The sequence below is a fragment of the Nicrophorus vespilloides genome, unplaced genomic scaffold (assembly GCF_001412225.1).
Source record: "Nicrophorus vespilloides isolate i.1.1-1 unplaced genomic scaffold, Nicve_v1.0, whole genome shotgun sequence".
NCBI classification, from domain to species: Eukaryota; Metazoa; Arthropoda; class Insecta; order Coleoptera; family Silphidae; genus Nicrophorus; species Nicrophorus vespilloides.
This window is the reverse complement of record NW_017098218.1, coordinates 3,107-16,164: the sequence shown is the minus strand read 5'-3', so window position 1 is coordinate 16,164 and position 13,058 is coordinate 3,107. Positions and strand designations below refer to the sequence as shown.

At 33.8% G+C, this 13,058-nt stretch overlaps 3 protein-coding genes across 4 annotated transcripts; 2 read left to right on the top strand and 1 right to left on the bottom strand.

Moving 5' to 3' along the window:
• Positions 1–2,731: 2,731 nt before the first annotated feature.
• On the bottom strand, positions 2,732–6,042 carry LOC108561944 (leucine-rich PPR motif-containing protein, mitochondrial). 2 transcript variants are annotated; one of them, XM_017920099.1, is made up of 9 exons: positions 5,878–6,042; positions 5,782–5,819; positions 5,376–5,727; positions 5,097–5,322; positions 4,850–5,038; positions 4,012–4,794; positions 3,418–3,953; positions 3,133–3,364; positions 2,732–3,074 (listed from the first exon to the last, which is right to left on the bottom strand). In XM_017920099.1, exons 1-9 carry the CDS (start codon positions 5,967–5,969, stop codon positions 2,760–2,762), a joined length of 2,763 nt encoding a protein of 920 aa, XP_017775588.1. In that variant the 5' UTR covers positions 5,970–6,042; the 3' UTR covers positions 2,732–2,759. The 2 variants fall into 2 exon arrangements, with proteins under 2 accessions (XP_017775588.1, XP_017775589.1); XM_017920100.1 differs by having other exon boundaries at positions 5,782–5,816.
• A 95-nt stretch (positions 6,043–6,137) lies between these two features.
• On the top strand, positions 6,138–6,866 carry LOC108561947 (MORN repeat-containing protein 4). Its single transcript, XM_017920102.1, has 4 exons — positions 6,138–6,189; positions 6,246–6,432; positions 6,493–6,602; positions 6,663–6,866. The coding sequence occupies exons 1-4, from the start codon at positions 6,174–6,176 to the stop codon at positions 6,821–6,823; spliced, it is 474 nt and encodes a 157-aa protein (XP_017775591.1). The 5' UTR covers positions 6,138–6,173; the 3' UTR covers positions 6,824–6,866.
• A 75-nt stretch (positions 6,867–6,941) lies between these two features.
• On the top strand, positions 6,942–8,242 carry LOC108561946 (60S ribosome subunit biogenesis protein NIP7 homolog). Its single transcript, XM_017920101.1, has 2 exons — positions 6,942–7,093; positions 7,147–8,242. The coding sequence occupies exons 1-2, from the start codon at positions 7,038–7,040 to the stop codon at positions 7,631–7,633; spliced, it is 543 nt and encodes a 180-aa protein (XP_017775590.1). The 5' UTR covers positions 6,942–7,037; the 3' UTR covers positions 7,634–8,242.
• The last annotated feature ends 4,816 nt before the right edge of the window (positions 8,243–13,058 follow it).

The following is a 13,058-nucleotide window of genomic DNA, read 5'->3' as shown; positions in this document are numbered from 1 at the left end:
CAAAATTTAATTAATTAATATATCAATTAAAGAAATGTACGCTAATTCACCAACATCAAAAAGTATATAGATTTAGTTTCCCTTCGTTTACACTGAACTACTTTCGATCGACCTAAAATGAATAGACGAAAAAATAACATTCTAATGCGCAATAACAATGTTAATCGTATCGGCGATGACCACAGAATATTATCGATTATCATTGGTACCTCAATAGTGGAACTGTTGTAAAGCGTCTATCGTCAATGGTCACACCCACCGCACGTCATGTTTCAACAATCAACAATTATTTATTTTCCTTTAAGCCAATCAAAATGTAAACGCTAATTGTTTATTGCATCCATTGTTTATTTACAAACAATCACCAAACGGGGGTAAACTGAACGCAATTTTAAGTATTAATTTAATCACTTTAATTCTATTGTAATTAATATTGAAAGTTCAATGCATTTCATAAGTTAAGACTTTCAAGACTTAAGAAATTCAAAATTTTATTATCATAAGATTTTCAATAAGTTAATTTCCTTTTTTGTGTTTAAACCAAAAACCAAGAGAGTTCAAAGAATTTATTTCTATGTTTATTACAAACTTACTTATGGAAATGGAAAACTTATTTTCTTCAAACTTCTAATTTTCATTTTCAGATTTTTATGAATTGAAGACATTAATTCAAGTATTTGTACGATTCGATTGCAATTGTAAGTAATTCATTAACCAACAACTATAATTCTGTTAACAAATTTGTCTAAAGTGCTTTTGCTTTTGTTTTAAGGTACGTTTTGTATAAGGATTATGAATATGTGTAGGATGCGATGATGTACCGTTCCAAAGAAAAGGAAAAGGAAGAAACAGTTTTTGGGAGTTTCCTTTCGAAGAGTTGTCCGGTGCATTTGGAACGTGCAGAGAATTCGGGTGCGAGCGAAATTGGGTCAGAAACGTGTGTGTACCATCGAACTGAGAAAAGCGCCGCTTCGATATCGAGTATTTCGTAAATCCTAAAGACGAGAAGACGAGGTGGCGCAGATGCAGCGGCCCGGCGAAGATTCCCACAGGCTCAGGAATGCTCGTTGCACAATCTACATAAATTTATACGGCGTAGATTTCAATATAAATTGCCCATAATGAACGTGAAAATCTCGTCTGAACATCGGGAAAAGAACGAGTCCGAAGCTTCGACGCGCTGGAGGTGCAGGATGAAGTGGATGAAGAGGAGAAAAGGAGGAGGATGAAGACAAGTGTTTAATTCGACGGCGCACAAATAAATAAATGTGCTCATTATGTCATTTAATCGGATTTTTGTTGAATCTCAAGGACCTCATCATCATCCTCCTTCTCCTCTTGCATCTTCGTAATAAGCGTAAGTAATAATAATCAGCCGGCTGCATTAGGAGTCGCTCCGTAAATAGGACGGCCTCGGTTCACATTCGCAAATGCAAATCGCTTCGTTTCTTTATTAAACTTAATATTCAGATGTATGCAAGGGCCGCATAAAATGCACATTCGTCCTTCGGAACGCAACACGGAAACCCTCTTCTTATTATTTTCCATAAATTTGTTGTTGTTTTTTTTTCAAAGACGTTCCACAGGGCTCACCCCTCAGTCCCATCAATCGTCCAGCAACCAAAGCAAATGTAAACCGTCTACATACATTCACAAATAATCAATGGTAAATAGTAAACATAACAAAGCGAAACTGAAAAAGCCGAAATCGGTACTTTTTGGGTTTGTTTAGTAATCGGTAAAGCCTACTTTCATTCAATTTTGATGTAATTTATGTTAATGCTTATTAATGAAGAAAAATACACGCACATGTGTGTTGCACTAGCAGACGAAGGAACTGCTGAGATGACGGAATTTTATAAATAGGCCTCGGAAAAAAAAATTGTAATTAATAAGCAATCCTCGAATGCAGGAAAAAACGTATAATCATAATAATAATAATGATAATATAAATGTCAGTCAGTGATACGCACGCATGTGATGCGTTTCCTGCTCGGGTTTCATTCATTAATTTAAATTACATAGTTGGCTCTTTTTTCTCACGCTGGCGACATCTCGCGGATCACATTTTCCGCACCTTTGCTTAGAAAATATTCTAATTTTACTATACAATTTTCTTAAAAACTTATTATAATTTATATATGTTTTATATAATTAACAAAAAAAAAAAGTCTTTGAGTCTTTTCACACTTCACAAGTCTTTGATAAAAGATTTCCAGTTGGAAATGAAATATTTCATTTTCATTAGTTTCAGTGATGATGATAACATATTAATACATGATATTATTCAGACAATTACTTCAATGCATTTAATTCAATTTTAATTAATTAAAGAATGAAGGGTTCTGTCATCCTAATTTATAAATTAGAATTTAAAAATCTCAATAATTAGTAGCATCAATCAACTTCGAATTACAAGCAAAAGTTAGGCAATAACTGAAAGAAGGAATGTAATGTATCAAGTGTTTATTACTTATTGTTGTTTGTGAGTAAATATACGGAATTTTAAAATTAATTAATATATAAAATAACATATGTCATTTTAATGAATGAAGATAAACGTGAGTTATCTCTCTTGAAATATTCATAACATAAACTTAATTATTCCCAAGTTATTTAATGTTTCTTTTTAGTCTATATACGTTAGAAGGTTTTCCTGGTAAGGAAATTTTATCTTAAGTTGTTAGGAAGTTTTAATTAAAGTCATGGTTTTCAGTAAAAAAATGAAACAAAGATTAACAATAACTTTTATTAAATAATCAACATTTATCAGCAACGTATTTTGGCACTTGGAAGTTGCACCTGGTCAACAATCTGTTCAGGTCCTCGTAGAATCTAGAGTCCACGGTCATATCGTTGTTCTCGAGTTCTTTCAAGTAGCCCAAAGCACCTTCACAGTCATTAGTTTTACTGTACAATTTCAAAACGGCCGAATGGATGATGGAAACTTTGATGGGTTGCGACGTTATCCTGCGGGAGGCCAGCGCCAACGTCTTCATTGGTAACATCTTGTTCTCGTAGATCCACTTCTCGCACCGCTTATCCAAATCATGGTCCCGAAACCGTTTCATGCCCTTTCAAAATGAAATGCACGTTTAACATCTTGCAGAAATATAATGGAGAAGAACTCACCACAAGGAATTTCGCCAGAGGTTTTTCCAACCCCTTCTGCGCCAGAGCCGAAGCGAACGAAATCTGCGTTCCGTAAGACCCGTGCACTTCGATGGTCGCTTCGTAAACCGTATTGATCAAATCCTGCTCCTTAGCTTCGATCAACACAAGGAACATCTCCATTTGAAGCGGAGTGCATTTGTACTCTTGTGTGCATTTGCAGTAGAATTCTACGGCCCCCTTAAAATCACCTCTGCGAAAGCAAACAAATAAGTATGAATTTGATGTCCGAAATGATCATCTTACTGTTTCAGGAAACTCCTTGCTATTGGTCCTAAGATCATGTTGTTGACTTGGCAGTATCCGCTTTCGATGATGCACTCGAACAATTTTAAAGCGTCTTCGGGCGATTGCGCCTGATTCAACATCTTCCAGCAGTTCCTGTCCAGAGAGCCACGCGTCCTGTTCACTTTAGCCTCGATCTTCAGGATATCGATTGCTTCGTAAACGTTTCCTCCAGTCTGCAGTAAAAGCGTAACCAAATCGATGGCTTTGAAACTATCGATTTCGAAGTCCTCCTGCGAATTCTTGATGTCCTTGTACACCTCGAGCGCCAAATTCAGTTCGCCGGATTTCACAAGTACATGCAGCAACGACGACTTCATTCCGGCCGTCTCCACGTATCCGCTCTCCTTAAACAAATCCCTCAGCTCCTGCACTCGCTTGTAGTTACCTTTACTTGCATGCAATTGGATCATTTTTCTAATGACCCCGCGCGTTTCCATACCCTTATTGGTTAACTCCTGCAAATGGCATTCCAAATCCTCCAATCCCATGTCGCGCTAAAACACAAAAAAAATCAATAACAAATCGATAAATATTGTTATAATTTCAACTTACCGGATGCTCGATGTGCAAAGACTCGTTCTTCGCAATATCAATGAGTTTATCTAAAACCTTATAGAGATCGTCCTTGCAATTACACTTGGCCCCGTAAAACTTCAAGTTATTAGTCATATCTTCCGAAGCCAACGAGGATACGGTCAAACGCTTCGTCCTCACCGTCTCCGCCAACGTAAAGAAATCGTCGTAATCGTCTCCGGTTTTGCAGGTCTTCAAGCATCTCAGCAGGAACGTACCGGTGTGATCGGAACTGACCGGCGCGCACTCGCAGATCTTCTGCAGGATCTCCGTGATCAACGTACTCTCTCTATGCTTCTTCCAAGCATCGGACAAAGGCTTCAAGAGTCTAGCCGAATCCACCGCATCCAGCTGACTCATATCTCGAGCACCCTTGATATTACCCTGCTTCAGCAGCAACGAAACTAGTGGAGTCAAGATCTCCTTCCGCTTCAATTTAACGCGTTGCATGAAGAAGTTCGGATTGGAAATGTCGCAGTAGGGAAGCAGATAGTATTCGAGTGTATCGTAATCGAGAACCACGTCCAGCGACTGCATTTCATCCATCATCTCGATGGCTCCGGCTTCGCCCAATTCACCTCCACGGATTTTGATCAAGGGCCAAAAGAAATGCGGCCTAACAGTATCGAGATTTCTGAACAGTAGCAAAGATTCTTTAACTAATCCTTTTCGTAGCGCAGTTTCCGTCACGTCGATCAGAGCTTGAGGATTCAATTCGTTCTCGATCAGACTTTTACTCATTTCGATCACCGTTTCGATTGGCTAAAACAACAATTGGCTTAAGTAAAAATTAAAACATCTCTTAAGCTAATTTTACTATTTCGGCGTTGATCATTTCCCGCAGCAAATTGCTTCCATAATTCTTGATATTCTCGGGATTTATAAGTAATTTGTAGATGTGGAAGGCAGCTTCTGGACATTTCCTATGCACCAACTGCACACAGACCGGTTCCAACTTGCTTAAAGTCACTTTAGATATTGAATCCACACCAATGAAGTCCACAAACTAAAAGCAACAAATCAACGTGATTTCTCCATCGCAATAATAGAAACAAACTTCATACATCGTTAATCCAAAGGTGATGGCCGCGCGATCCAAGAATCGTGAGAAGATCAAAGAATCTACTCTCATTGAATTGCAATTTCTGCATACTACCTAAAACATCGACGAATTCCTTCAGACTATTATTCTGAGCCAAACCCTTCAACATCATCCACTTCGTGTTTTCCGACTCTTCGATGTGCGCGGTCTTCATGGTCTTCAAAACGGAACGTCCATGCTCCATTCCGCTGCAAAGACAACACATACAAATTTCCACAGAAAAAGACATAATAATTTTTACCCTTTGATTATGTGCGCCAACAAAAGCGCATTGAAAATCCTCTCATCCACAGCCACTCCAGCCAATTTCATCTCAGCTAACACATCTACAGCACTCTGCACATCACCCTTCATACAAACTGCTTCCAATAGAAGCACAAGAATCTCCTCGTCAGGTTTACACTTTAGAGATGTTAAGAATTCCTTATGATCCACACTCATCTCATTCTCCATGCTGACTTTCAAATAAGCCTTGCACAGCTCCAACTCGGATGTGTTCAGTGTCCGCCATACTCTCTGCAATTTGTTTATCCTCTCTGACAACGATTCATTGTATGATTGATGCCCACAGTTCCACAACAAATTAATCGGATCTTCAAATATACAGTTAAAAAAAAACTCATTAACAGAAAATTCAATCAGCTTACCTTCATTCTCATTTGTTTTTGTTAAAGCGCAGAAACTTCTTTTAAAATAAAATAGATTAATTATAACGTATTTACCAAATTATCACTGATTATTACCTATTTATTTGTTGTTTAAGGTTAGGTCTGCTGTAACCCCTGTACACGCGCCAGAATCGCGTTACGTACCTACTGGAATTCGCCAAACTCATTTTAATTGTGATAATATACTAATGATTAATTGGAATATATAAAAATAATAACATAAATTAACTTTGTTTTATGCTATAATTAACATCTTTGTACAACTGGTTGTATAACTATTCAAATTTCAAAATAGTTCAACTTTGTTCCGTTCGTTAATTTAATTTAAATTGTAATCCAATTTGATCTATTAAAACAATTAAGCTAAAGAAATGGAGAAAGAAATACGTAGGTTTATCATTGATTATATTTTGTTATTAATAATTAATATTATAAACTTGTAGCTAAAGTTGCCAAGATCGGTGGGTATAGGCACGAGGGTGGTGCTATTTACGTGGGTGGATGGACGAGCGGTGGAAAACGCGAAGGAATTGGGCATATGCTTTTCCCGGATGGTTCCAGGTACGATGGATACTTCACGGATGGGATGTTCAATGGTCTGGGAATACTCACATTCGCCGATGGGGCAAAGTATTTCTTTGAAATTTCAATCTATAACAAAAGTTTTCTTTGAAACTTTATTACGTTAAGGTACGAAGGGGAGTTTTCTGAAGGCTGGTTCCATGGGTACGGCGTCTTCTGGAGGGCCGACGGTATGAAACACGAGGGAGAGTTTCGCGGTGGAAAGATGTGGGGTCTTGGTAATTGCTCAAATTTAAATATTGAACAATCTTCTATCTAATAGTTATTTATTTTTGTAGGAATGACCACCTTCAAGGATGGCACCAATGGGTTTCCAAAGAACGAAGGATTCTTCCAAGATTGCCGATTGGTGAGGAAGAAAAAGTGTCCGGAGATCGTGCAGAAAACCCAGAAAATCAGCCTCATGACAAAACAACTGTTTGATAACGATAATATGTAATTATTTGTGATTACTTGAGCAATATCAATAAAATGAAAGTAGTTGAGGAAATAGTTTAAATATTCGAAAATTTAGCGCTCAAATTGAATAGTTGCAATTCGGTGGCGCTGATGAAGATAAACCCATGTGGATTTCTTAGGTTATAAATCTGTTGACAACGGTTCACCGAGACTGAGATCTTTACTAAACTAATTTGTATTTACTAAGTGTCGTCATGAAGAGGTTATCAGAGCAAAGGAATAAAATTCTCTTCGAGAAACTAGCGAAATAGTAAGTGTTGAAAAATTTCTAAGGTAATTAAGTTTTAATTCATTTGTTTTCAGTGTTGGACCCAATGTGAAGGTATTAATCGAGAGACCCGATGGCAATTACTGCTTTCGCGAGAAAAAGGACAGGGTTTATTATTTGTCCGAGAAGCTGATGAAGTTGTCGGACACTTTCACCCAGCAACAGTTGGTCTGCGCTGGCACCTGCATAGGGAAATTCACGAAATCCAACAAATTCATCCTTCAGATCACAGCTCTCAATTATTTGGCGCCATACGCGCAATGTAAGATGTGGTTGAAATCTTCAGCCGAGCAGCAGTTCTTGTACGGGCAGCATGTGACCAAAGGAGGCATGGGCAGAATTAGTGAAAACACTGAGAAGTACAGCGGTGTCGTTGTTTACAGCATGGAAGACTTACCATTAGGTTTTGGTGTTGCTTCGCTATCGACTGCAGAATGCAAGCATGCTGATCCAATGGCAACAGTTGCATTCCATCAATGCGATATCGGTGAATATATCCGTTCAGAAAAGGACTTATTATAATTTATGTAATGTTAAGTATTTTTTTTTTGTACAATAAACTTTAGTTTAAGAATTCGTCTTTTACATAGTTTTGAATGAATGAATGTTCTTTTTTTGTAATTTTAAGTCGGTAAACAAGAAAAATAGTTGTCTCGCATTCCCGAAACGTGACTTGCTGCGGTATTTTCGTTCGTTATCCTGTGAATACGTGAAATTACGAAATTTTCCAGGTGGAAGAACTTTGGTATATAAACCGTGGTTGGGGTTCGGTTTGAGCATCAATAGCAACAACATTCAACATGAAGTGTATTGTACTTTTCGCCGTCGTCGCGTTCTGCGTGATCCTGTACTCTTCGGAGTCTTCAGCTTCGCTCAGTAAGCAGGAGAAGTTGGGCAAGAAGAAGCCGGACGATAAACCCAAGCCTGAACCGGAACCAGAAGCTGAGGCTGAACCGTGCAAAGGTGGTAAAGGAGGTAAATCCGAACCAGAACCTGAACCGTATGGCAAAGGAGGCAAATCCGAACCGGAACCACACCGCAATGGAAAATACGGTGGATATTAAAACTGATGTTGTAGACGATTTTTGTTATGATTCAAATGGGAAATTATGAATAAAATTATGCATTGCACAACTGACATTTTTAATATACCTTGAATTCACCCTATAAATCCTATTTTTACTAACTATGCAACATTCTAATTAGTATTACACTTAGTGAAACGACAATTATAGAAGTTATCCACAGTTATACTTTTTGTAATTGATTCATTTAGAAGAAGAAATATAGTAAAAAAAATACATAAATTTGTTTTAAGACTTACATTTTCTTAAGAAACTGTAATTCTACTAAACTTTGCTATTTATTCCCAACAATTTTTCATCAAGATTCTTTACTTATTATTGAATCTACTATTCGCAGTCCTCAAGAAATTACCAATTTACTAACTGCTTCTTTTGAAGGCTTAAAGAGTAGTTTATTTCTATTTGAACTGCGCATTTCAAGCAAATCATCCTTCACCTTTTCCTTAATTATTCAATTGACAATTTTTCATTGTCATTTTCATAAATATACGCTAACAAGATATTGATGTACATATTTGTAGAAAACATTAAAAAAAATGTGTGGAAATTTACTTAAAAATTAGTACATTTTTCATACTGAAACGTTCTTTCTCAATTAAAAAGAGATTCACTAAGAATGTGATAATTTTTATGAGACTTTTCTAAAAATACAAATTTCTTTCTTAATTTTAAAGAAAATACAGTAAAAATTAGTACTTTTTTTAGAAACTCAAACGTTCTTTCAATTAACAGTTTTTAAAGGCATTCACTAAAAATATGATAATTTTTATAAGACACTAAAAATTTAGTAGATTTTTGAGACTCAATTAAGAGTTTATAAAGAGATTCACTAACAATTTAATAACTTTTATGATACTTTTCTAAAATCCAAATTTCTTTCTTAGTTTTAAAGAAAATACTGTGAAAATTAGTACTTTCTTTCTATTAAAGAGATTTTAAAGAGATTCATTAACAATTTGATAATTTTTATGAGACTTTTTCTAAAATCTAAATTTCTTTCTTAATTTTAAAGAAAATGCAGTAAAAAATTAGTACTGGTTTTAGAAACTCAAACGTTCTTTCAATTAACAGTTTTTAAAGACATTCACTAAAAATATGATAATTTTTATAAGACATTAAAAATTTTGTACTTTTTTTGAGACTCAATTAAGAGTTTATAAAGAGATTCACTAACAATTTGATAACGTTTATGAAACTTTTCTAAAAAAAATTCTTTCTTAATTTTAAAGAAAATACAGTAAAAAATTAAATTAAATACAGTAAATTAAGAAAGACATTCACTAAAATAATTTGATAATTTTTATGAGACTTTTCTAAAAATCCAAATTTCTTTCTTAATTTTAAAGAAAATATAGTAAAACAATTAGTACTTTTTTAGAGACTCAACGTTATTTCAATTAACAGTTCCTAAAGATATTCACTAAAAATATGATAATTTTTATAAAATTTAGTACTTTTTTGATACTCAAACGTTCTTTCAATTAATCATTAACAATTTTATAACTTTTAATGGAAAATTTTCGATTCTTCACTTAAATTAAATAAATACTATTGAAAAGAAAACACGTAACAAAAGTAAAAGCTTCGAAGAAATACGTAGTGATAAAATATATAATGCAATCGTCTCGGAATGAAATGTTTACTGCAAATGCAATTTGCGCCTTTTCTTGCACCGCTTTGAACGAACAATGATTTAAATTAATAGCTTTACTTTTAAATTTATTAATAGTCGTGATTGTTTTCCTACATACTCAATATGCAAAAATAAGAAATAAAAACTTTGTTACTTTGTAAATTTAAAAATGAATTGTTAGAAAGAAAAAATAACAGTTTGACTTGTTGGAATGTCGTGTATCTAATTTTCGGAAGGTCCTTTGCGCAACGTTTTGTTTGCTCGTTAACGAATGGATGTGGAGGAAGGTGAGAATGCGTCGGTAAGGTCATCAACGATTTCGGGGGAGTAAATGCAGGTAAATCTGAAAATGACAACTGTAGACGCAGATTTTATAATCTATGTAGGCTGTAACAACAACAACGAAAAAAAAAGCGAATCGGAAAATTGAGTAAACGCCCTTGAACAAATGGTAATAGTAATAGAAAAAAAAAGAAAATGCGTGCACAGATTCCATTCCGGCCGAGAGTGAACGTTCGTTATAATTATGATGTTATTATTATTATCATTGCATTTCACTTCACAAGATCACAACGCGATTTTTCCGTCGCTCCGTGCCGTACGCAACATCAATCGTCCTTCGCACTTGCCGATTTATTTATATTTTTTCTTTCCTTCTTTCTTTCTCTCCTCCATAGGGGAATTATTCTTTGCTGGTGGGCAATGTCTGCGCACCGCGACTTTATTACCCATTAGACCGGACGACGAACGCGCGTTCTCCTCCGCATCTCTTCCCAAATGCTGCTGATCTCTTCGGTGCTTCTCCTCACCGTCGTTCAACTCTTCCGATGGTCGGACGCGCAAACTGCAGCCCTCAGCGGGAATCCTCCAGATGAAACGGACAAGATTTTGAATTACGCCAGAGTAAGTTCCCTTTTTATTCTTTCTTCCAAACGAGACTTTCTATCGCCGCTCCGAACGAAAACTTTGGAAACCTTTCGAATTCCGTCTTTTTCGCCGGTCCGCGAATTGCAAATGCACAAATACACCTTTCCAATCGACCTACGATTCTTTTTACGTAACATCGAAAAGTTTTACTACTTCATTCAACATTTTGATTCTTCAATCAATTTCATTAAACATTTGTTTGCACTTAAGACTAAACCCAACTTCAACTTAAATTTAACTTTATCAACAACAAATGTTAACTTTCTTCTTTATAAAAAAATATTCAAAATGCACACATTTCTAATTAACTTGACAGATTCGTTTGTTTTCATGACAGATTAAACTTTATCAAAGCCAACGTTTTTGAAAAAAGAATCAGAAACAAATGCACGTTTCTAATCAAGTTAACAATACGTTTGTCTTTACATAAGATTGATGTAAATTAACAGTTTACTCTTTAATCCAACTTTAATTTTATATTTAACCTCATCAGTAACAAATATTAACTTTCTTTTTTATATAAAAAGATATTCAAAATACAAACATTTCCAATTAATTTAACAGATTCGTTGTTTTCATGACAGATTAAACTTTATCAAACCCAACGTTTTTCAAAAAAAAGGATTAGAAATAAAAGCTCATTTTCAATCAAGTTAACAATACGTTTGTCTTTACTTAAAATTAACGTAAATTAACAGTTAACTCTCAATCCAACTTTAATTTTATATTTAACTTTAACAACAAATATTAACTTTCTTCCTACAAAAATACGTTTGTTATCACCTAAGATTGTAAAGTGTTTCATCTAATATTCTTCAAAAAGACGCTCACCTTTTCAATTAACAGTTATCCAACTTTATTTCTATTCAACTTTATAAAAAAAAAATATATCAACTTTTTTCACAAATAAAACATATTAAACAAATCCAATTAACTCAAGAAATACGTTTGTTTCCAAATGACATTAACATAATTAACAGTTTTCCTTCATACTAACATTGTTTACATTTAACTTAATCAAAGACAAACGTTCTTCAACAAAGTATAACCAACAAACACACTTATCCAATCAACTTCTTAATACGTTTGTCTTAACTTAATATTTTAATTAATTGACAGTTGCTATGGTTAACACAGCAATAATAATTAACATTTGTTTCCAATCAACATAATAATACGTTAAAACAATTGAAAAAATTGACAGTTACTCCTACATACAACATTTAACTTTAGAACACGCAACATTCTTCAAAACCGTTTATTTCATATTTTTTTTTACTTATGTATTTTTTTTTGTTTGTTATTTCCTAGTTATTTTAATTAAGTAGAAAATTAAAATAAGTCGACTAGAACTATTTAGACGTGGCTGGAATTTAAAACAACAAAAAAAACGAGAGTAATTCTATGTATTTCTGAAATTATATAAACTGTTTATTGCTTAAAAAAAAAATAAAGAAATTTATTCATTGCACAAAACTCGAACTTTCTTTCTATAATTCAACAAAAAATTACTGAAATTTTCTACTTTATAATAGTAAAGAATCTATGAATATAGAATTGTAGCATCTTTGATCAAGTCTTTTAAAGAAAATAGAATTTTCAATTTTAGAACGATTTTTTTTAACAAAAACTCTTAAGTGTTTGTTAATAGGATTTAACAATCTCCAAAACTATATAAAATTGATAAATGGAGAATGGTTAGAGTGTAAATGACTTTTCTGCAATAATTTGTAACATTTTTATTATATAATTCAACCAATTTCTCATTTATAAACTTATATAAAACAGTAAGATTTTGCAATTTCCTTCTGCAATCCAACTATTTTCTAAAAAAAATAAATAAATTTGAGAAAAAGAGACTAATGACAATACAAAATATGTTTTTTTTTTAAATTCAAGTTATGTTTCTGAAGCAAAATTATAAAATTTTGGTTTGCATACTTTTCCAAAAAGTTAATATAGAAAACTAAGTTTTTCTTCATGAATTTATATAAAAAAATGTATAACATTTTCTATGAAAAGAGAAATTAAGATGGAAAAACGTAATATTTAGCATTTTGCTCTTAACATTTCAATAGTCCCCAAAAAATTAATAAAAATCAAGAAATAGACAATTATAAGATATTCAAAAACACACTTTTCCAATTAATTTAATAGATTCGTTTGTTTTCATGTCAGATTAAACTTTATCAAAGCCAACGTTTTTGAAAAAATCATTAGAAACAAATGCACGTTTCCAATCAAGTTACCAATACGTTTGTCTTTACTTAAATTTGAAATAAATTAACAGTTAATTCTTTAA

Coding starts and splice junctions, on each gene's coding strand:
- LOC108561944 (XM_017920099.1), bottom strand. CDS start 5,969: ATGAGTTTGGCGAATTCCAGTAGGTACGTAACGCGATTCTGGCGCGTG. Junction 5,039..5,096: donor ATCACCTTTGGATTAACGAT/GTATGAAGTTTG, acceptor TGTTGCTTTTAG/TTTGTGGACTTCATTGGTGT. Junction 4,795..4,849: donor AAATGATCAACGCCGAAATA/GTAAAATTAGCT, acceptor TTGTTGTTTTAG/CCAATCGAAACGGTGATCGA.
- LOC108561947 (XM_017920102.1), top strand. Junction 6,433..6,492: donor ACATTCGCCGATGGGGCAAA/GTATTTCTTTGA, acceptor TATTACGTTAAG/GTACGAAGGGGAGTTTTCTG. Junction 6,603..6,662: donor TGGAAAGATGTGGGGTCTTG/GTAATTGCTCAA, acceptor TTATTTTTGTAG/GAATGACCACCTTCAAGGAT.
- LOC108561946 (XM_017920101.1), top strand. CDS start 7,038: ATGAAGAGGTTATCAGAGCAAAGGAATAAAATTCTCTTCGAGAAACTA. Junction 7,094..7,146: donor TTCGAGAAACTAGCGAAATA/GTAAGTGTTGAA, acceptor ATTTGTTTTCAG/TGTTGGACCCAATGTGAAGG.